Below are 23502 nucleotides of genomic sequence, written 5' to 3'. Positions count from 1 at the left end.
TTAGGAACGTGACAGCTCCTTTCCTTAAGACGTCTTAATTCGTTGAGAAACTAGATTTTTAGTCGTAGCCATCAGAATTAAAACGCACACAAAAACTCTTGAAGTATTTCCCTTTGTGTGTAATGAATCTAGAATAAAGTTTGCTTATTGGAGTTAGATTACAAAAGAACTTGTCCATGATATTTAATTTTTTTGAGATGCTCCTTTAAAAGGCATTTAAAAATAAACATTCCACTTGGCAAAAAACAAGAGACCTATATAAATTCATAATTTATTGAAGCTTGTGGTATTCTTTCCCAATACATGTCTTTAAATATACATTACAACCATACAGCAAATAATAAGCTATGACCCATAAACACACCGCTGGAGGTTTCTTTTCAACTGAATTTTTAAGGACAATCGTCGAACTTTCTTCAAATCCAGTCAACCATGGCAGACTAAATCAGCAGAACATGAAAACATGTTCACCCATCAGACGGGTTTATGAATCACTGTAGGTTCTCGTGATAGGTAAGATGTTCATTCATCCTCCTCTGAAGACTCCTCGGCCTCTTCTAGCCATTGAATAAACTTCAGGAGCTGTGAACAAAGACACAAAATACAAGATAATGTAACAATCTTTACAACAGAACTATAAAGGTCCTTTATAATTGCTGAAGATATCAGTTCATAAAAATAAACCTTGTGTCTTTAACTTACTCTGAAGTAAATCTGAAGTGTTATTCTTTCTCACATCGAGCGACACTCACCCCTTGATTCTTGCGAAGCTGTCTGCTCTTGTCTGAGGTGGCGGCCTGAGAGAACCAGCGCATGATGGCGTCCTCCTCCAAGATCTCCAGCTGGTACATGTTCATCAGAACCTCAAATATGTAAATGCATGAAAGGATGAGTCGGCCTGCTGTGAACTACGTATGCAGTATATGCAAAAGGATTTCAAGCAGTACAATGCAACACTACCTGAACGTCATTACTTGACATTTTATTTGTGAGAAAAGTTGTTACTGAATCAAATGTTATTATGAAATGTGTTAAAACATTTTGCCAGTGTAAGAAATGTTACAAAACCGACAGATGCTATTACTTCTGGGTCACAAAGGTTGTAGGTTATCTGTCCATTTCATCTTTCACATTCTGAAATATACGGAACCCCTTTCGGGACATTTTTTAAAGCGTTTGCGTCATCTCGCAAAACTTTTGCGTTCTCTTGCAAACTTATTTGCGTTATCTCGCAAAACATTCTGCGAGTTCGGACAAACACTTCATGTTTAATGTCCCGCTGGCAGAGTTTGAGACTATACTCCGTACATAAAACATTGGTCAATAGTCGCAGATTACCGGAACAATAACTCGTGAGCTAAACGTTCTTCTAACACAAATGACCTCATTCTATGTAACGTAAACAATGAACTACAACTTAATTTTCCACAAACCGAGCCTTGTATTGATCTCAGGCGGCAGCCGGCTGAGACAAGACCGAAGGGATCGTCTGCAAAGTGCAAAACCCGAAGATCATTAGGCTACTAAAAACTTCAGCGCTACATACTGCAGTATAACTAAAACCAGTTTAAATTCAGCAGGAGAGCATTCATGCGTAAACCGACAATTTGGTGACACTACAGTGCGTAATGACTATTTTTATAGTAACGCTTTTCGGGTTTACAGTCGGTCGACTTTGCAGACGGTCCCTTCGGACTTGTCCATGTTGCTGCTCGTATAGAGATCAATTCATATTATAAGACTCGTTTTGAGTAAGACGAGGTTGTAGATCCTTGTCTAAGGAATTATGTGTTATTTGTGTTATAACAACGTTTAGCTCACGGGAATCTACAATGAACCGCTTCATAGTTAATGTACGGAGCGGGACAACAGAACGTGTTTGTCCGGAATCACAGAATGTTTTGCGAGATAACGCAAGTATGTTTGCAAGAGAATGCAAAGGTTTTGCGAGATGACGCAATGTTTCTCAGGAGAACTCAAAAGTTTTCCGAGATAACGCAAAAGCTTTTTTCCAACACCATGTCCCTAAAGGCGCTCCGTAGAAATATATACATTATAATGCAGAAAGTAGTTGATCGGATCTGTTCAGAACACAGCTTCTGTGCGTATGAAAACTTCTCACTTTGACTAAAGCTGCCCAATGAGCGTCACGCTCCAGAAAGACTTCCTCTATGGATGCCAGACAGTCCATGTGGTCTTGAACTCTCTTCACGTAGTTCTTAAAGACCGGCGCCCACTTCTTCAACAACTGCGGGGAAATGTTACCGTCAGTTATCATCAACTGTAAGTATTAAATGAGGCGTTGGGGGTAACTCACGGGCAGCAGATGTGAGGTGTATTGTGATGTGGTCATCTCAGCTCCCTGCTGATGGAAGGGAAACTCAAGCACCACTCGGGTCAAGATCTGCAAGACTTCCTTCAGAGTAATGTTGTAGGCATACCTGAGACAGAGAAAGTCATTCTTGTTTTTTTGATTCCATTTTATGTGCATTCTCCACGCCTGAACTACATTTGAGTTGAGGAAGATTCATATTTAATGCGTCACAACAACCAGAATACATCGGCCAAGGCCACAACAGAGGAGAGTAGACACAAACTTTAAGATGTTGAAATCTTTATAACCATAATAAAATATTAAAAATAACAAAATGCAATAATGCATTGTTGTTTCTGTACAGATGTTTTACAGAAATAAATCAAGATGAAAAACAAGCTTCCTAAACTGTGTTGTTTGTGTACACTTGCACAGCAAGAAAAGGCACAAATTAAGACTTTCATAAAATAATGGATTACATTTCAGTTTGTTTATCACCAAACCCACTCCTTTATTTTCAGAACACGTGGAACGCATGACATGAGTTGCATGGAGGTTTTTTTCTTCAATCTTTTGTGTCCTTCCTTACCCTGATAGCACACTCCATCTGGCTTACGTCTGTTTGACGTCTGCATTTACAACTGCAATACATAGTTTGCTCATCTGCAATACGTCTCGGAGACGTCTGCTGTCAGACGTCATATAGACATCTAGAAGATGTCTGTAATATGTTTATGATTTAGAATGGATGTAAAATGCTCTTTCTAAGATGTTTAGCAGATGTTTTTACACAGCAGATGTTTTCCAGATCTCCAGATCTTTAGCAGACGCATTACAGACGTCTCCGAGATGTATTTCAGATGAGAAAACTAAGTATTGCAGATGTCTTGCAGATGTAAATGCAGATGGATTTAGCCAGATGGAGTGTGCCATCAGGGAATTCACCGCCTTTGTAAGAACACAACCCGATTTACTTCTGAATAACAAAAGAAGCCATGAGGGGGTTTAAATGACACAAGGATGAATTAATAACCAAATTTTCATGTAGCACAGTAAGACGTCTGCTAAAGATCTGGAAAACATCTGCTGTGTAAAAACATTTGCTAAACATCTTAGAGCAGTTTTACATCCATTCTAAATCATAAACATCTTACAGACGTCTTCTAGATGTCTATATGACGTCTGACACCAGACGTCTCCGAGACGTATTGCAGATGAGCAAACGATGTCCTGCAGATGTAAATGCAGACATCAAATAGATGGCTGCCAGATGTTTGTGTGCTAACCCTTTTAAAAGTGTGCATTAAGGCAAAAGTAAACAATCCACACTTCACTTACTTGAGCGAGTTAATCTCAAGAACTAGATTGTCACAGCCAATGTTCTCATCCAGCCCTCTCTGTAACGTACCATGAACCTCATTCTGGAACACTGTGAGTGAGTGAAGAAAACACTGTCAGGTTTGAATTTTATTAGAACGAACAAGTATTTAAAAATTTAAAGGAGTCATATGACGCGATAAGTACGATTTCATTATTAAAGAATTTGCAACTGACTATTCAAACGTAAGCTTTTTGTTGGTCCTACGATCACAAATGTAGAAATGGTTTTATATTTACGAGGCTGAATCCATTGCGAGCTGAATTCAGCCTCGTATCCTCTGGCTGTTCTCCACTGCGTGATGCTACACGAAAAAAATCAATATAAGTCATTATATTCATTAACGATGTCCCCGCTGGATGCAACAAATGCCTTGTTATAATGTTTGATTGACTTTGTCGCGTTGCGTCGAGACACAGCGTCAAAGGCAGCTCAAGACGTAAGCTATAGTTAGCTAATTGTTAAACCTAATAGTTTCAAAAAATAAAACCTGTTACGCTCTGCTGGCAAAGTTGATTAATCCGCTTGGTCAAATGCATTTTCTGGATCATATTCGGGCTTGAACTCACACGGTACTGGTGACATTCTCGGCTGTCAATATGCTTTGAAGGCTGATGTTCAGAATATGGTAAGGGGCGTTACATTTCCGCCACATGCCTGAGGTATTCGGCCAATCACAACGCACAAGGTAGCTGGCCAATCAGAGCACACAGCGCTTTTCACAACAATGAGCTTTGTTAAAAATCGAGGCGTTTCAGAAAGGCGAGGCACAGAGGAGCAACAGTAACGCATGGTATGTGAAACCTAATGTGTTTTTTTAACCATAACTGCATTACACCAAATACACACGATAATGTTTGTTTTAGCCATAAAATATGACCCCTTTAAAAAGTATTAGTGTAATACTCTTCACCTTTGACATCATCCGGTTCTGGTGATGCGGAGTACGGCACGTCATCAGCCCCATCGCTGACCTCACTCTCGCTGTCACTCTCAGGGTCGGGATTCAACACCAGGCCTGATGAAATGCAAACACCATGAATTTCCCTCATGTGATTCTTAAGGAACTTTTAAGGTGGTATTATTAGAAAACGACAGACGTCTCACCCCAAATGCATTCAGCAAGTTCATCTTCCTCCGTATCCTCGAGGCTGCTGGTTTTCCATCTGTATCCTCTGCCTTCAGCACCCACTTCTGCTGGATTAAACGCTGACAACACGATGAACACACGTCATGACAAACAAAAGAAGGTTTCAAAATGTGCCACTGTCTACATGTGGGGAAATAAAAGGGTAACGAACCTTTCTGTTTGATTTTGTCTTTATTTTGACCGACATCGTTGTCATCGCTCATGAACTCATCGTCATCATCATCTTCATCTTCCTCATCTGGGTGATGCATGGACAGAACTGTGCCACCTGGGAGCGTGATGTCAGGACCCACAACCACCTGCGGATCATCAACATCCGATTTCAAACAGAGCAAGCAGCTCATCTTTTTGTCTTTGCATTAAACGCCCATTTTGTAAACATGAATAGAAATAAAATCAAAGAAACATTTAAGCTTGTATGTGCGTTGATTGTGTTAGTACCAGCCAGAAAAATTAATTCGCCCTTAACATTGCTTCATAAAAATGTGTTTAAAAATAATTAGTGCTGAAATCGACGATTAATTGCGATTAATCGATTCCAACATAAATGTTTGTGTTTATATAGTACATGTGTGTGTAGCTCTCTTCACATAGTGTGACGTGTATGTATATATAAATGCACACTTATACATACGTAACAAATATTTAGACACACATTACACATATTTCGGCATGAAATTAAAAATGATCATACTGATCGTTTCACACAGTGGTGCAGTATTTATTACAAATTAATTATCCGTGCACATCATTATTCTTAATCAAAAACGCAAAAAGCAATATTTAATCAAAAACGTTTATCCCCCCCTCGAAACAATCTCTCTTCACTTTTAATCACAAGGATGGCGCGAGGGCGGGGCTTCAATGACTGATTGCAACTGGATTACAAATCGGACTCCATTTTGTTGGCAACGCCCAACTTTCAACAATCCAATCAGTACTCGATGAATGGAAGCAAGTCCCGCCGTACATTTTTTCTTATTTCAGAAGTTGTTTCACTCGGATATACATCACGATACGGAACAAAGTCAAACGCTACTACCATTTCATGCCGACTTTAAATACATGTACGTTTGTGTATTTATATATACCTATAAATATTCGTGCCGCGCACTCACACACATATAACACAAACATTTATTTTGGAATCGATTAATCGCGATTTATGGATTTGACAGAATTGATGGACTAATATTTGTGTGTCTAAAACATGAAAGTAAAACATTTCACTTGAAACAAATAGGCATACACACTATAAATTATATTAAAAAGAGGTTTCGCCCAAAAATGAAAATTCTGTCACCATTTAATCACCCTGTTTCAAACATGCATACATTTCGTTGTTCTGGTGAACACAAAGGAAGATATTTGGAAGAATGTTAGCAATTTTACGCAGAGTTGTTCAGGAAAAGCCGCTGGTTCTTTCACTTTTGATTTCTCAATATATCAAACAAAATAAGTAACTGTACATATCTAAACAATAACAGCAGTGGAGTATGATCCTCCCAAGATGGCAGCACCACTGCAACATGCATTATAGCGCGTGACGTCAGCTTCACATTCTCTATACTACATCATCATGTGTTCTTTAGAAGTCAGATAAAAATTATTTTCAGTCAAATTAGGCCGTGTTCAGACTTGACTTCTTTTTTGAAGCTGCTAGCGTCTGTTTTAAATTATAATCCTATGGAGTAAACCGTGTTTTCAAAAAACGTCGTGAGCGCTTTTTTAAACGCCTGCGCCTTTTTCTGCAGCTCAGAGCGTCTTTTGAGGTTGAAAAAAGTTCAACTTTTCTGAAAAAAACACCCTACGTCAAGCTCCTTTTTCACAGCTAACCAATGACAGAGACCTGTCATTTCCATAACAACATGCGAGGAACGTGATTGGTCGAGAAGGCTCAAACTCGAGAAAATTAAATAGCGGCCGAAACGCCCGTTGGAGCATAGTTTTGTATAAATGTAAGTTTAATTTTGACTTCAACGACTTCTGATTGCATATCTAGCGAGAAATTAGTATTGCAGTTTTTAAATATTTGATTGTTATTGCAAAGACGCCCTCTGTTTATAATTCAAGTAGACTTCCGTTACGCTGCCTATGTTTCTCTGGGCTGCCTTCGTGCACAGACGCTGCCTCCGAAGTCATGGCGTTCGGCTGCTATTTGTAACCAAACGCAGACAGTGTTTTTTTTTACTTTGTCAAAAAAAGAAGTCAAGTGTGAACACGGCCTTAGGCTGTATTTTCTTACGTTGTAGGCGAGCACACACTGCTCATTCAGAGTGACTCCCTGTTTCACCTCCACACCGTCACAGATAACCGACTGCTGGACCTTTACATTGTTGGCAATATGGACTCTGTTCCATATATAAGCTCTGTCCAGAATCACATTGTCCTCTAAGTAGACAAAGCAAACGTTGTGTCAAACAAATAAACTTTCACAACTAAAACGACTTAAATTGGCATACTTTCATGGTATGAAAACACGCAGTAAACCAATTCAATACTGTACCGATGACACAGTTTGCACCAATCACAGTGTTGGATATAGTGCAGTTGGCTCCGATCACTGTATTTCGGCCGATGAGCACGTTCTCCTCCATCTGGCTGCCGTGGCCCAGACTGACCCCGGGCTCTCGGTACACGTTATGTCTGGAGTGAGTACAGCTCTGGCCTTCATGGCCCGCAAAGTTGGTCTCGGGCGTGATGGGATAGATCCAGCGTCGGATCATGTCGGAGGAGACGGAGTCGTACATGAGGAGATTTGACACCCGAGCCCCGTACCCGTCTTTAGTGACGTGCATGTGGATCTGGTTTCCCAAGATCTGAAAGGAAAAGGATAATAAGACAGGTGTGTATGACGTTATCGTCAAGCTTTTCTGAAGTGTCTTGTGTTTTGTACCTCCTCGTTGACTAAAATGCCACGGACAAAGTCGTTTCTCGTCTGGTAGTCGAAGTTGTCGGTGAAAAGTTCAGCAACCTAAGAGACAAAATCGTCACTTTTCATCGGACGTTTCACATTTGATCAAACATTTTTCTATTTCAATCACACACGAACCTGTGGAGAACAGATGCTGATATGACAATCCAGAAGATCATATCTAATTTCAAATTCATCACTTCCACTGTGGAAAATGTTCTGTATGGAATAAAAAAGGAACAACTGTTATCAAATAATGGCATTTATATCATATTCTGAAATTTAAAACAAGGATTTGACACTTCGAAAACAGAAAACGCAAAGCAACACGTCATGATGGTGCAACTCACAATTCTCCCAAATTATTAAAATCGACTGTTTTGGTTGAGGCGAACTCAAATGACCCTTTGTGTGATTCATTGCTAAACGTCACCGAAATATCCCACCATAGGAAAGTGAAGTTTCTTCAGGCTCTGTGCTCTCTGGTAATGAAGAACACGCTTGCTCTTGCTGTCCATGGCTACTAAGATGTCATCTTCCTCACAGCGAGTCTTGTGGCCGGGCGAGGACTCCTTGCAGATCATGGTCATCACTGAGATGTTCTTCTCCATTTTGCGCCGCTGCCTTTGAGGAAAGCACCACATCTGACACATTAATACATAGAGCCTGTTTATAGACAGGACTGACCACGACACTTACTTGTGCTCTTGTAACGCCTGCGATACATCGATGTTGGACACCACGTCACCATAAACCAGCAGAAAGTCGGATCGGACCAGCGTCTTGGCATCCACGTCCCGCAAAACATCCCCGAGGGAACGGTACAGATCCGAGGTGATGATGTGAACTGTGTTTGGAGACGTGGGCAGGCACCATTTCGACTTCCTGTACAATAAGACGCAGAACATTGAGTCGTTGGATTGTGTTTATGATCTTTTATTATATAAAAAGAGTATGTGTTGCTAAGACAGATATCATGGTATTACTGCAAATTCCTTTTGCATGCAAGTTGTCTTACAGTTGTTTCTTCTGCTTATGTGCCATTTCCATGTTAGCTGTATTGGCATTGTTACAGTCCCCGTGAACCAGAAGTGCCGATCCTTTTTACTTCCGTATTTTGACGCATTTCCGGGTGAAATGGAAAGTGGGCGTGGCTTTCATCTTTCTCTGCGATTTGATTGGATGTATAAAAACTGCCTTTGCATTTTGAAATGGAACTGGCAGCAGATTGACAGTTGAAGGGGAGGAGTTAACGGATGCTCCGCCCAAGCCGTCTAACGTACGTCATTTAAGATGGATAGTCATTACAAGACGGAAGTGCACTTTCAGATTTTAACTGAAGATTATGAGGGCGCACAAATTTTAAAAAGAAAATGACCCACATTGATAAACTATTTACAATAAACGTTGCGATATTTCATGAAAAAATAAGAATTGTCATTTTTAATTTCACTGGGACTTTAAGATTAGACACATATAATAACTTTCCCCCTTTTTAATCTTTTTATGTAAAGCTGTTGGGTCATTCCATGTTAACTCAACCAAATTTTCCCGGCTCAAATTTGATACATTTTTACAGAAGCAGGACCAACATCAGTAGTGACGAAAGCCAAAATATAAAATGCCACCAACGAATAGTAACTGAGCAATCCACTCATTTATACCAATGGTGACGGTTCCAAAATGAGGAAAAAGCACTTTTTGTGTTATTTTTACACCTGTATTAGGGGTGCGTAAAGATTAATCGCGACTAATCGTTTGCAGAATAAAAGTTTTTGTTTACATAATATATGTTGGTGTACTGTGTGTGATAATTATGTATTTATAAATACGCACACATGGATGCATGATTTTAAGAAAAAATATATTTAATATGTATATATAATATAGATTATATATATAAATATAAAACATCAAAAGTTACATCTTTCTTAATTATATACAGTACATGCATGTACGTGTATTTATATATACATAATTATCATACGCAGTACACCAACATATATTATGTAAACAAAAACGTTTATTCTGCAAACGATTAGTCGCGATTAATCGTTATGCAGCCCTAATTTGCATGCCTGTAACTCGTGAAATGTTAGATATATCTTAACATTCTTTTAGATTCTTGTACTTGACCAAGGCTATATGAATAAACTTGAACTGAATTACTCACTGCAAGTGCTCTTTGATTTTCTTGGACATCCAGCAGCAGAAGACGAACGTCTCTTGGACTCCAGTAGAGGTCAGAAACTCCAGCGTGTAGTCGATCATAGAGACGTTGGCCAGTGGCAGAAGAGCCTGATAGGGACAAACACATGCAGAACAGTGTAAACATCTCCATTCAAATGACGCTGACCCTTACAAAACAATACTGTGGCGGTACTGTACATTATTAAGCAGAAACAAAAGCATTACACTTTGATGTGTGTATTATGGTAATGATGAATCACCACATTAAAATACTATAATAAGTAACCTAGTGTTAAACACTACCAGTACTATAGTAATGCCGTGGATTGTTTCATGATGTCCAACACAACGTGGTATTACATAGTATGACATCAGCTGTTATGATTATGCATTCACTCATGTGGTACTAAATGATTACCATTTCAAATATCATAGTACATGTTTGGAAAAGCTAAGTGCTAAGCTAAGAATACCATGATACTAACACGGTTTTATAAGTTGTGGTGTTGTTTTGTGCGCTATTACAGTGATCGCCAGGATCCAGAGAGCAGCATGTGCTCACTGTGATGATGTGATGTGATTCTCTCACATACCCGCGGCTGATCTTTGGTTATGGGGAAGAATCTGCGGTTAAAACTGTCCGCGATGAGCACAGCCTGCAGCGGCTGCTCTCCTTCATCCTGATCCGCTCCTGCCTTCCTAGCGCGGCTCTGCTTCCCTGCTTTGCCTGCCATGTTTGTCATTTGTGTCTGTAGTGTAACTGAAAGAAACAAGCGAGAGGAATCGCTGTGAGCAGGTTGTTGCTAGAAGGGAAACAGCTATGGCCGGAAGTGGTGCGAAATCTCGCCATATAATTACAATAAATTACTTTAGCTAACGCCTGCACCTACCCCAACTCTGAACCTAACCTTACAATAACAAAAAAAATATGAATCTATTGTTTTCAGCGTGACAAAAATTACGCGGTATTGAAGTGCGCATGCCCAGTGGAGGTAGCCGTAGCCCTTCTAGTCAAAACTCTGTGAGCATGAAACTGAGTGACGAAAGGGGCGGGGTTTAGCACGGAAATAATCTCTAACGGGCCATGAATGTTTTAAAGTACGTTAATAATTTTCGTGTTTATGAACTCTTTTTAATTTTCGTGTTTACTTTCAATTTAATTACAAATTCAAATTCACCAGAGTCATTTCATAGGTGCAGTTTATTATACATACTTTTGCTGCATTGTGACTGGCATTGTCACGTGATAAGGATGGACCAATTATAGCCGTTTGAAATTACGCGATAGTACAGCTCGTTTCATCGTTTCATGAAGTTTACTAACTTACTAGGGCCGACGAACATATCAGTTACCAATGCGTGTGTAGTCAATTCTTTTTAAAATATTATACATTTATTACACAAGTGTCTCCAATAAGAAAAAAACACGTGCTGAGAATTGCACGCAGTTCAATGCTGGATGCTACTTTCTGGGCTTCATGCAACATACGTTTGTTTAAAACGAAACTATCGTCTTGTACTGATAATTTTGTAAATATTGTGCAGCCGGAGATTAGTCGATGCAACTGTGTAGCAGAGGGACTTTTGTGTTGTAGTAGGCACTAGGCTTCTTCTGTTGTTGTTTTTTGCGAGCCAACTTTATAGGTGCATACCGCCCCCTATTGTGTGGAGTGTGAAAAGAATCAACTATGTTTCTACCATTGTTCCTGTAACGCCCCCAAAGTGCCCTCAATCAACGCCTGCATTCGGTCATCACATAAAATATTATTTAACGTAAATTCCGTACATCCAATATATTCCTCATTCTTTTTTTTTCCCAGAAACCTCCTTTCTGTTTCATTTGCATGGACATACCAACAAACATGTTCTACTGTACAATCATTCAAAATACATGACATCCCCTTTCTCAAGTGTAATACTACATCATTTCATTCTATTCAGGTGGTCACCGAATATTTACTTAAAGGGACAGTTCACCCAAAAATGAAAATTCTGTCATCATTTACTCGCCCTCAGATTGCTCCAAACCTGTATAAATTTCTTTGTTCTGCTAAACACAACGGAAGATATTTGGAAGAATGTCATTAACCAAACAGATCTAATCCTCCATTTACTGCCATAGTAGGGAATATAAATACAATGGGAGTCAATGGGGGACAAGATTTTTCATTCTTGTGAAGCTTTTCTGTTGTTCTTCCTCCCAGTGCTACTGAACATCCTCCTTGAGCAGCTTTCAAAGAGGTTTGCTGTTATTCCGTTGGCGCAGCAGATCTCGATCGCTTCTTCCAACGTGATATCCGCATCGTCGTCTCTTATCCCAAATACAACTATCTCTGATTAGTGAATCATTTAATTTGCCAAATCCACAGTCTTTTGCCTTGTGTTTAAGATCTGTGACATGAAAAAAAAAATTCTTCTGGGCCTTGTACGTTTGTTTCAGATGTAATGCGATGTGTATACAGGATTTAAGGTTCAATAACGCTGTATTTTCCACATAGCGTGCATGTTTGTCTCTCCTCTTTGCTCCGCCTCTCTGAAACGGGCAGATTTTTTACAAAGCTCATGGCTCTGAAAAGCGAGGTGTGCTATGATTGGCCAGTTAACCAGTGCGTAGTGATTGGTGGTTGAATAAAACTTATTTGACCGAACAAATGATAGACCCATTCTGCATTTTCACCAGAGCAGGTGTTGTCCAGTCTTTTACTTTTCACCTTGACGAGTTGTTTGGAACTTCTTAAGTCAGGTCGCAACGTTGCCGAGTGTGATGGGAGCAACTAAATTCAGACAGTTTTCTAATGGCTGGAATACACTACAAGACTTTTAAAATCTGAACAGATTTTTTTAAACTAGACATCTTTTTGAAAGTTTCAGATATAAACACTAACTGATCAAATCTGCAGACCGGCACAGACTTTCTGCAACAAGTCCAGACTGAAAATATGAGCATAAGTCTTGTAGTGTAGATTGGCCTTAAGATGTTTGGTACAACCAAAGACGTTGTTGACACTTAAAGAGTCATTTTAAGCCTTTGCTGATCGCAATATTCCATTTTAACCATTGCAATCATAGAGCTTTGTCCATTGACGTTTTACGGCCTGAGACTAAGTCTGAGTCACTGACCTACGGCATCTGAACATATGCAGCTGAGCTTGAGATGATCCACAGGATGAAATGATCGGACGTACCTTTGAAACTTAGTTTAGGGTTACGCTTGACCCACTGCATTCTGATTGATCTATTTACTGATTCTAATAATAATCAATAATCAATGAATACAAACCCAAACGTGAAGTTTGCCAACAAACAGATTTATTAGTTAAAGTGCAGATTGACAAGAAAAATGCAAGAACAGAAAAAGGCACAATCTCCAGAGTGAAGGTGTAGGAGCGGAACAGCAGCGCCATGCGTGAGGTCTCTTCTGTCCAGTGGAGATATAACAAACGCACTGTACATCCACGTGGTTTAAACTACGCCATAATGGATCTACAAATGGTTCAAGTCTCTACTACGGCTTCCATTCTACATACTCTGATCCAATACAGACAATCATCAGCAATAGGAGTTTGCAGACTCCGGTCATTCATCGAGCCCTTTTCCAGTTGAAGCTTCACTCCAGACTCTCATGAACTACTTTTACATAAGAAACCAAGAGAAAAGCAGACCTTTATGCTAATATTTCACATCGACAGACTGTTCTACAGATCGGTCCGCTGGATGAAATAGGAGGCGATTAAAGCAAAACGGTCGCACGAAACGGATCATTCAGCATGTAACGGGTGGAGACACAAAGAGTAAAATACAAGAGAACGGCATGTTGTTCATACAGTTACAGTGTGACATATGGAGTGATTACAGTGTATTGCTACTGCTCGGCTGCGCTTGGAATAGAATACGAGATTTACTTGCGCTGCATACTATTTTAAGACAAATTAGTATGTGAAACGGTGGTGTGCTACATCGCAGGACCTCATTTCATTGCATGTTTCATTTAACATCATTTTGCCATCGGTAGGTCAAGCGTGTTGCATCGTGTAGGATTTCCAGACATTTCAAGCATACAGAAAGTATTCATAGTACGCTGTTCCAAACATAGTCACACTACTGCATTCAGACACACGCATCAAGTGTCCTCAGAAGAAGCACAGACATCCCACTGATCTTTATAGGCTACATGATGCAAAACATAAAACTCCAAAGTACCATGAAGTCCCGGTTGTTGACATTGCAACGACGAGCTCAACTTCAAAACCTTTCTGAAATCTTTAGCTTTGGGTTGGTTAGCCCAGACGAACGCATCAAACTATAACGCTGCAATATTAAAATGGTTCCAGAATGACGTTAAAATCCAAAAGTTTTCAGTATGCTGGTTTTCACTTAACTGGTCCGCTGAAATGTGCTTCATATAATGTATTTACATCCGGTTATATGATGACTGGTGATGATGTAATATTTACAGGGAATGGTTACAGTAGCATGAATTCAGATTAGCACCTGGCCAGAGGTCGCTGGTATATATACGAACAACACGTATCATTTCACAAGCACATGCGAGTTACAATAATGAACCAATGACTGAAGACAGACATCCCAGAGTCCCTGACGACTAAACATGAACTTTACAAACGTCCCATTTTTGACTGATGATAAGATGGAAGAGTTTCTTTGTAAGAACAAAATCTGCTTTTTAAAGAAACACTTCACCCAAAAATGAAAATTCTGTCATCATTTACTCACCTTCGAGTTGTTCCAAATCTGTATAAAATTCTTAGTTCTGATGAACGCAGAGAAAGATATTTGGAAGAATGCTTATAACCAAACAGTTCTTGGACCCCATTGACTCCCATAGTAGGAAAAATTACTTTAGTATTTTTTTGTTCTGTTGAACACAAAAGAAGTTATTTTGAAGAATGTAGGACAGCAAACAGTTCTGGGACGCTTTCGACTACCGTTGTCTTTTTTCCTACTATGGTAGTCGATGGGGTCCGAGATCTGTTTGGTTACAAGCACTCTTCCAAACATCTTTCTCTGTGTTCAACCACACAAAAAAATTATGCAGGATTGGAACAACTAACGTAAGTAAATTTGTGACAGAATTTTCTTTTTTGGGTGAACTGTCCCTTTAAAAGGCCTTTGCACAGTGATCAAAGTGTTTGTCTCACCTGTTTGTCTTTAAGATGTCATTAGCTTGAGGTAGTTTGGAATTTGACACCAAACTTTTAAAACCGGGGTTTACAAGACGCATTTCCATTTAACTGAATTTACATGCAATGAATGTGCAAAGGCCACCATGCTAAACCAATCCAGAGATGAGTCCTTATAGACCGTTTCATCGGACGCGCGCGCCTGGACTGCAGTTAACTTCCGGTTTGTGTTTGGCTAGTGTCTAAAAACATAACTATTTAGATTTTATTTAATTTATGTTAATATTAATTTGTATAATAATTGTATTAATTAAACGATTTGTAAAATTTTGTTGGATGTTCATTTCATTAAATAAACAATTTGTCGAATGGGTCCTGTAGTTTTTTCGCATTTTAAGAAACCGTGTGGTTCACTGACATCTAGTGGTTGAGCTTGGTATCGCAGTCTAAATTCAAAATATTAGAGAGACAAGTTTAGCCAAGTAACGCTTCTTCTCGGTTTCTTTTGCTTGTTATGAGAAATAATCTACAGGCACTCTATTGTTTGTGAATGTGCACCGGAAGTTAAGGGCGGTCCATGCACGCGCGCATGCGCAGTAACGCACGTTTATGTTGTCGCTGAAAGCATCTATACGAGTTGAAGCGTTCCATTCATATAAACTTGAAGATATAGGTACAGTATCACCTCACATCAATGCTAAATCATAACACATTTAGACTTCGTATAAACCACTGACCACATTTACACGCACATTATTTTTCAGATTAAGATTCATATTCTGAGACTCGTATTCCTGCATACACTTAATCATCATAAATTGAGAATAATATTTAGTAATTCTTTACAGGTTTCATTGAATGAATTCTCATGTCACACAAAAGTCTGACCAACTTTAGTGTCATGATGGGACATTTACGACGCTTCGATTTTTTTCAATGTGCCTAATGTGAAACTTCTTAACGTTGGCAGATACGGTATAAATATTCTGATTAACGTCATCTTGATACGTCTCAGAATTGTTTGGACTTCTTTTAGCTGGATTACGGCCTTTGTTGGGTTAATATGACCAAATTCCACAGTTCATGGAAATTCCACGAGCATGTAAACATGGTGATTATAAAACGGTCAGTTCTGGTCCTTGATTCTGATTGGCTGAGCCGAGTTCTAAGCTGTTCTAAAATACCCTGATTTATAACTGCTGACCGCATCACATGGCCGAAATATCACTTTATTTACTTTATTTTATGAAACCTTGCTACGCATATGGAATAACAGTTTTAGAAAAGCAATACGCCCCGTGAAGCAGTGGGTTACAGTGCATTTTATAACAGCTAAGGGCGTTGGGGCACGTTATCAAATGCACTGTAACCCACTGCTTCAGTCATATACGGATTTCAATACAATGTTATATCAAATTTTCAAGGTATCTATTTCAATGATAACGGATGATTAGAAAATGCTGACGTCGAGCAAAACGTTTGAACCTGCTCAGGAACAAACAAGCACCATCCTGATGTTAAAACGATTTACTTTTCAATTTTAGGCTACGTTGATTTGATTTTGAAATACAATAGACCAAGTATTCGGTCTTAAACGAGCACCGGTGCGATAAGAAATGTTTAAAAAATCCAATACGTGATACAACACAGCTCCAAAATCTGAAAGCGTACCAAAGAAAATGCATATTAATACAAGTATTTGTGCTGTCTGGTGACTGCTGGCGAGTGATGTCACTTGGCTTCAAAATCAATAAATACGATTCAGACACTCTACAAAACCAACTAAAGGATGAGGTTTGTTAAATATCCACCAGGAAGATTTGTGTGCAGCACAGCGGTGGCGTCCGGTGTTAATGCGTAGCTGTAGTTATACGCTCATCTGCAGGAGGAAGATTCCCATTCTGACGGTGTGTTGAGCTTTACGACTCCTGTAGTTGTGAGGTGATGAATTCTTGAATGCATTTCTTATACTGCTGCTCGGTGTGACTCTGGGAATGAGAGAATTGACCCGACTGGCCAAACGCTCCGTCTGTACCTCTCATCTCCTCATTCATCTTCGCCAATCGTAACCTGACAGAAAGAAAGAAACTCTTACAGTTTGACAGGAAAAGGGTACGAACGGGAGCGGGAGAGAGTGTCTGGGGCTAACATACAGAGTGACGATGTCTGCGTTGGCCGCCTCGACGGCGATGGATAGTGGACTTCTGCCGTCCACGTCCACGGCGTTCTGTTTGGCCCCTCGCTTTAGAAACAGACAAACTTGACTGACGGAAGGAAAACACACAGAAGACGACCGTTATGACTATACGTCTAGTGAATGTCCAAAGTTTAGTTTATTTCTACATGATTTACCCCGTGTGAGCGAGTATGGTGGCGTGATGCAGTGGTCCTCTGCCACGAATGTCCTGCTGGTCCACGTTGGCGGCGTTTTGAAGCAGAAACTCACAGGTGATCAGTGAACCCTGAACACACACACAGATATACATTGAAAGCGCTTTACCACAGCCTACCTTACAACGTACAGTAAAGTTAGATGTACAAACCCCCTGTACGGCCTGTATGAGCGGAGTCCGATTGTTGTCTTCACCGTTGACCCAGTTGACATCGGCTCCGTGAGCCAGCGCCTCCACCATGTCTGTTAGACTGCAGGCGCAGGACGCCCAGTACAGGAGAGGACCAGCCGAGAAATCGGTCAACTCAGAGAACACAGGAGGACAGTTCATCTGATTCACAGACATGGGTGAATCACTGTCCGGGGGCTCCTGGGCTGTAATATCATACACATTCATTACTACACTGAAATGAGTCATAATAATTCATTCATAACGTAAACTACATCAACCTTCATTTTTCTTTTTATGTGCGTTTTTATGCATTTTTGGCCAATCTGAATGTCATTTATCACCATTTAAAGTCCCAGTGAAATTAAAAATGACAATGGCTATTTTTTCATGAAACATTGCAGCGTTTGTTGTAAATAGTTTATCAATGTGGGTCATTCTCTTTTTAAAAATCATGTGCCCTCATAATCTTTAGCTAAAATCTGAAAATGCGCTTCCTTCCTGTAACGACAATCCATCTTAGGGGCGATTCACATTTCCCGTCTTTTGCACGCGCAAGTTCGTTATTTTAAATGTAGACACGCGGCAGGCGCGCGTAAATAGGGAGCGGTCACGATGGAAATAGTTCAGCACGTGTACCGCGCGTCATTTGACTAGAGAAAGTTTTTACTCACTCGTGACGTGTGCGTGGACCATCAGAATTCACACCGCGTACTCCCGGCTTTAGATGACGTATGTTAGACGGCTTGGGCGGAGCATCCGTTAACTCCTCCCCTTGAACTGTCTGCTGCCAATTCCATTTCAAAATACAACGGCTGTTTTTATACATCCAATCAAATCGCAGAGAAAGCGAAAGCCACGCCCACCGTTTTTCTCATTCGAAATTCCATTTCACTCGGAAATGCGTCAAAATACGGAAGTAAAAACGATCGCAACTTCCGGTTCACGGGGACTTTAAGTGAGATTCATAGTTCAGCTCGCTGTTAAAAAACAAGGATGCTACGAATGACATTTTCTAAGGGTGATATACAGTATGTTGTGTGTTGAACTGACCTGCGTCACTCAGGCTATTGCTGGACGGGGTGGAGGCCAACATCTCTCTGCTCCCATCTGCACTGTTCTGAATACCACTGTCTGTACTCCTCACTGCCACGGAAACACAAGCTCTTCAATAAGCAATGAAAACAAATCCAAACCGGGAGATGATGGGAGGGGTTAGGTTACTCGGTACTTACGGCTCCGCAGCTTTGAGGACGTGTCGAAGTAAGAAAAGAGAGAATCAAGCTCATCGGGGCAGAACAGCGAGTCGCGCCGCACCTCCTGGCCACTGAGGGAAGCTGTTGACAGACGATGACACGGTTCAGAAAGAGGAAGTAAACAACAGAAAATGTTATTCAGTAAGCAGTTTGTTCACCTGAGGTACTGGAGGTGGTGCGGAGTTTAGGTGTTGGAGGGGGCGGCCGCGGGGGCAGAAACTCCATGTTTCCCTTCACACGCTTGTCATGCTTCCTCAACGCCATGATCTTTTCCTTCTGCTCCTGAGCTGTCGGTTTCACGACAAACCTCTTCTCTACATATTTAGCTCGGATGAAGGCTTCGATCTCCTGTCTTTAATGTCACATACACAAAAAACGTCCGTCATCACTTGGTCAAACTCATGTAATCCCAAACCCATGTGTCTTTCTTTAACCAATCAAAGAACAGTTGTCATGTTTGTATATAACAATAGCACACGCAAGCTCCATCAAGTGAAAACTCACAGAAACACACCAAAAAAGTCTTACAAGGTAACTTAGAAATAGAGAAAGCAGTACACTAGGATAGATTTTTGTGAGGAATGAGCATAAAAAAAGTCTTTTTGGGAGGCTGACCCCCGTTGTCACTATGAACAGATGCCCTATAGGGATTTAACGGTTGAAAATCGATTATAATATGCGAGTGTTCAAGTCAAGTCGAGATGATAAATGAATCGCAATACATGTTTTGAACAGCAGGGGCCGCTGCGTTTACTGCAAACTTGGAAAACGTGGATAAGCTGATATTTCTTAAACATAAATACAAGAAAAGCACAAAGTCTTAATTTGTTTATATTAATAGAAAGCTAAAGAAGCCATTCAGGAGTGTCTACATAAAGATATAAACAGGCAGTGGATGGAGGTACCTGGGATCTCCGGGCTGAGGTTTCCTGCCGCCCATCTCTTCTCTCCGAGCTTCGTAGATGTGATTGACGACACCATTACCCAGCTCGCACATTAACTGCAAACCAACAGAAACTGTTCAAAACCGTGGCGCGCATTACATTAAAAAATGAATGAAATTACAACCGATTATACCTTAAGGAGCTCTGGCTCCCATGAGTCCAGCGTGAGAGATCGCACCTTTGAGTTGTGAACTCCTAAACTCCTGAGGAGAAAATATAGACAACTAAGTGAGTGGAGGCAAGTTAAGGTTTTCAGAAGTAGGTCTCCGTCCTGACATCCTGAAGTGCATTCGTCAGAAAGCGCACGGACAGACCCCAATCACAACATGTTCTACGTTCGGTTCACTCCCCGCCCAAAGGCCGAATTTGAAGGGCGGGTGGTCGGACGGGTACCTGTGAATGCCAGAGCACTCGATACAGAGCGTGATGCCCAGGTTGATGCTGGCCCAGCGTGGATCAGACTGTCCGCAGTCACAGCAGAACTCATTTCCAGGGACGGCCTGCACCCTCTGTAGAGCGCTCTCACCCTTAACCGGCTTCACCGACTCGCAGCCCGAGTCCAGACTGCCCAGAGACGCAGACGAGTGCCTGTCCAGACTCTACAGAATAAACATAGCTGTGAATACATGTACAGATGCTACGAATGTAGCACGAGTCAAGAGAATGTTTGACCCAAAATACTGTCATATATCTTCACGTCACTGAAGCTCGTGTGATTTTCTCGTATCAGCAGTCGCAGTCTATTAGGGCTGTTAAACGATGAATCGCATCCAGAATAAAAGTTTGCTTTCGTAATATGTTTACACAATATATGTCTGTGTGACGAATCGTGACGAATCGTTTGACAGCCCTAAAACACGTGCATGTATACTTTTAGGAAACGTTTGCATGCATTTATGAATATTTATATATCATTTAAATTTGATATACACGTTTATTCAATTTGATGTTTTTCTTAAATATACGCATGTAGTAGTATTTCTCTGACCCTGAGGTCACATGGCGATCTCTCATCACATAACAATGTACATCAGTGCTAACACGTTGACTCACAACAGTATCTTCCTCGCCGTTCTCTCTGTAGGCTGTGGCGATGCTGTTCTGCACGGCTTTGATCCACGCCTGCCGCAGCTTCTCCGAGTCAGCCTGCATCATCCAGCTCCTGATGAACAGCACACGTCACGTGAGCCAAACGTCCCATGCATCAACACTCCTTTTCTTAGGATACATCTTCCAATGACACTACTAAGGGAGTCGGACATACTTGGAAGGGGACACGACTTCAAAACAGAAGCGTCGCTCTATGTCCTCAAAGTGTTTGACAGTGCACAGCCTCAGATCTTCCACCACTACCGTGGGGTTATCCTAAAAAACACACACGCTGCAGTGAACCACTTCATCCCCTGTGCGTCACACGGAAACTTCCTAAACTTACCCTGAACTTCTTCTGATAAACCAGCTGACTGTTCTGAATGGAGAACCAGCGCCTGGGAAGTGACGAGAGGGAAGTTAAACTGGGTGCCGGATGAAATGTTACGGAGACGAGAAGATGAAAACAAGTACTCAGAATATCCGGGATGAAGACGTTACCCAACGTTCATGTGTATTATGGTACCTGCATGCTCAGCTTTTGTTTCGTTTCAACATTGAGTGGGGCAACACAGGAGATGAGGACAAATAAAGCAACACAAAATAAAAAGATAAACAGGGTCAATTGAACATCGATGGAGACGGAAACCAAATCCATTCTGAAATGCTCATGCAAAACTATGGAGGACAGTCTTGCGCTACCTGTTCCAGGATTTAAAGGCGTTGCTTGCTCTTTTAAAGAGATATCCCTCCATGGCTATTCCATTTTCTGTATCCACATTATACTCTAGTTTTGTGTCATCGGTGGAGAAATCCTTCAAACATAAACAGACAAAAAAAGAGCAGTAAACAACTACCATCGATTCAACTACAGCTAGGTTTCGGGTAGATACTACTAATATTAGTTCAGCCCATAAAAACTGTTTCTGCATCAGGAAAATGATACACATTTACATGCATTACATAATCAATCTCTCTTTCTGTTTTTATGTATTCATTTATGTAAAGTATTTACCCCGTATGTGGTGTAAAAGGCCGCCCCTCGCCACCTCACACATTTATACGATTTTTAAACAAAATGAACCACTTATGATTTATTTTCACACAAAATCTGTTGCTCCGTAAATGTTTCATACAAACATATATGTTTTTTTCTGCAATCATACATTGGGGCGCAGTGAAAAGCCCATTTTGTCCTAAGGTGTGCCTTTAGCCCCGTTGTACCCTATCCATAGACTTTTACTTTGTAATTGGTTCTGTCGCTCCTCTGTTCTTCCTGTTTAGCATTTGTCTTCGAGTTTAATTCATTCAGTTTGTGTATTTTGGTGTTCACACACTTGGTTGTTAGTTATTGTCATTGAAAGGTTGCTGTGGTTCTGCCTTTTGCTTACTGGAATATTTGGTTTAATTAAAAAAACAATTAAAGGATAGCTTTGTGAAACTCCCTTTCGTTGAAATTTGTGTTTGAAAAGGCCTTCAAAAAGAACTCGGAGATCACGTGGAAGGCTCACCTGCAAAGCAGCCTGAAAGAGAAAAAGAAAAACAGGAGTTAGCAGAAAAAGACGTAAGCAACAGAAAACATTTCTTATAGCATGTGCGGTAAGGAAACTATATCAGAACATATATGAGACTTGTAACATGTATAACTTTTGGATTTTCATTTGCATCAACAGCAAGATAAGAAATCAGCAAACGCATTTTCATGAAAATAAAGGGAATAAAATATAACGCATTGTTTCTGTCATCATTCTAAGTAAAAATATGTGTTTCGAATAGTTTATTCAAACTTATAAAGAACTATATGAAGACAGAATGTGGTTTGACCTTCTGTTGGATAGTTGAGTGTTTCTGCTCCATGTCTCGCTTTTCCTTTGCTGAATCCACCACCAGCATATCCAACTGACAAAGCAGACATCACATCAACACGACGAGCTTCACATCTGAACATACGTGACGTGTGTGTGTGTGGGAAGGGTAAACCCTACGGTATGAGGACAAAATGTCCCCACAAAGATGGCAATATCCAAAACCCTTGTCCTTGTGGGGACATTTTTTTGTCCCCATGAGGAAACAAGCTTATAAATCATACAGAATGAACTTTTGTGAAAATGTAAAAGAGCAGACAGTTGTGTGTGATTGTTAGGGTTAGGGGGAGGGAATATGAGATACAGTTTGTACAGTATAAAAACCATTGCGTCTATGGAATGTCCCCATAAGACATGGAAACCCAACATGTGTGTGTGCGTGTGTGTGTGTGCGTGCGTGCGTGCGTGTGTGTGTGTGTGCGTGCACGTGCAAGTGTGTGTGCGTGTGTGTGTGTGCGTGCGTGCGTGCGTGCGTGCGTGCGTGCGTGCGTGTGTGTGTGTGCGTGCACGTGCATGTGTGTGTGCGTGTGTGTGTGTGTGTGCGTGCGTGCGTGCGTGCGTGTGTATGTGTGTGTGTGTGTGGGAAGGGTAAACCCTACGGTATGAGGACAAAATGTCCCCACAAAGATGGCAATATCCAAAACCCTTGTCCTTGTGGGGACATTTTTTGGTCCCCATGAGGAAACAAGCTTATAAATCA

The 23502-nt window shown here is 40.7% G+C and overlaps 2 protein-coding genes across 2 annotated transcripts in view; both read right to left on the bottom strand.

The window, feature by feature from the left end:
* Positions 1-252: 252 nt before the first annotated feature.
* On the bottom strand, positions 253-10807 carry eif2b5 (eukaryotic translation initiation factor 2B, subunit 5 epsilon). The gene is made up of 16 exons (XM_057333637.1): positions 10540-10807; positions 9930-10054; positions 8456-8641; positions 8203-8380; positions 7895-7975; positions 7739-7816; positions 7349-7661; positions 7088-7233; positions 4994-5141; positions 4800-4901; positions 4606-4710; positions 3653-3743; positions 2318-2441; positions 2123-2248; positions 753-863; positions 253-582 (listed from the first exon to the last, which is right to left on the bottom strand). The coding sequence occupies exons 1-16, from the start codon at positions 10687-10689 to the stop codon at positions 523-525; spliced, it is 2124 nt and encodes a 707-aa protein (XP_057189620.1). The 5' UTR covers positions 10690-10807; the 3' UTR covers positions 253-522.
* A 2436-nt stretch (positions 10808-13243) lies between these two features.
* acap2a (ArfGAP with coiled-coil, ankyrin repeat and PH domains 2a) overlaps positions 13244-23502 on the bottom strand; it is an 18319-nt gene continuing 8060 nt past the window's right edge. The window contains exons 9-24 of the mRNA XM_057333629.1: positions 22762-22836; positions 22449-22460; positions 21640-21752; positions 21284-21335; positions 21113-21213; positions 20902-21010; positions 20242-20447; positions 19982-20051; positions 19810-19904; positions 19063-19256; positions 18884-18985; positions 18702-18794; positions 17631-17854; positions 17440-17549; positions 17241-17351; positions 13244-17157 (exon numbers count right to left, since the gene is read on the bottom strand). Coding sequence (XP_057189612.1) covers positions 17007-17157; positions 17241-17351; positions 17440-17549; positions 17631-17854; positions 18702-18794; positions 18884-18985; positions 19063-19256; positions 19810-19904; positions 19982-20051; positions 20242-20447; positions 20902-21010; positions 21113-21213; positions 21284-21335; positions 21640-21752; positions 22449-22460; positions 22762-22836 — 1818 coding nt within the window. The 3' untranslated portion in view covers positions 13244-17006. The remainder of the gene's footprint in view (positions 17158-17240; positions 17352-17439; positions 17550-17630; positions 17855-18701; positions 18795-18883; positions 18986-19062; positions 19257-19809; positions 19905-19981; positions 20052-20241; positions 20448-20901; positions 21011-21112; positions 21214-21283; positions 21336-21639; positions 21753-22448; positions 22461-22761; positions 22837-23502) is intronic.

The sequence above is a fragment of the Triplophysa rosa genome, linkage group LG5 (assembly GCF_024868665.1).
Source record: "Triplophysa rosa linkage group LG5, Trosa_1v2, whole genome shotgun sequence".
NCBI lineage: Eukaryota > Metazoa > Chordata > Actinopteri > Cypriniformes > Nemacheilidae > Triplophysa > Triplophysa rosa.
Note: the sequence above shows the minus strand (reverse complement) of the source record. Positions and strands in the feature narration are given on the sequence as shown.

Excerpts from the sequence above, each read along its gene's own strand:
- eif2b5 (XM_057333637.1), bottom strand. The coding sequence starts at position 10,689 with ATGACAAACATGGCAGGCAAAGCAGGGAAGCAGAGCCGCGCTAGGAAG. Across the intron at positions 10,055-10,539 it reads TAACCAAAGATCAGCCGCGG|GCTCTTCTGCCACTGGCCAA; the intron begins GTATGTGAGAGA and ends TGTCCCTATCAG. Across the intron at positions 7,817-7,894 it reads TCAGCATCTGTTCTCCACAG|GTTGCTGAACTTTTCACCGA; the intron begins GTTCGTGTGTGA and ends TTTGTCTCTTAG.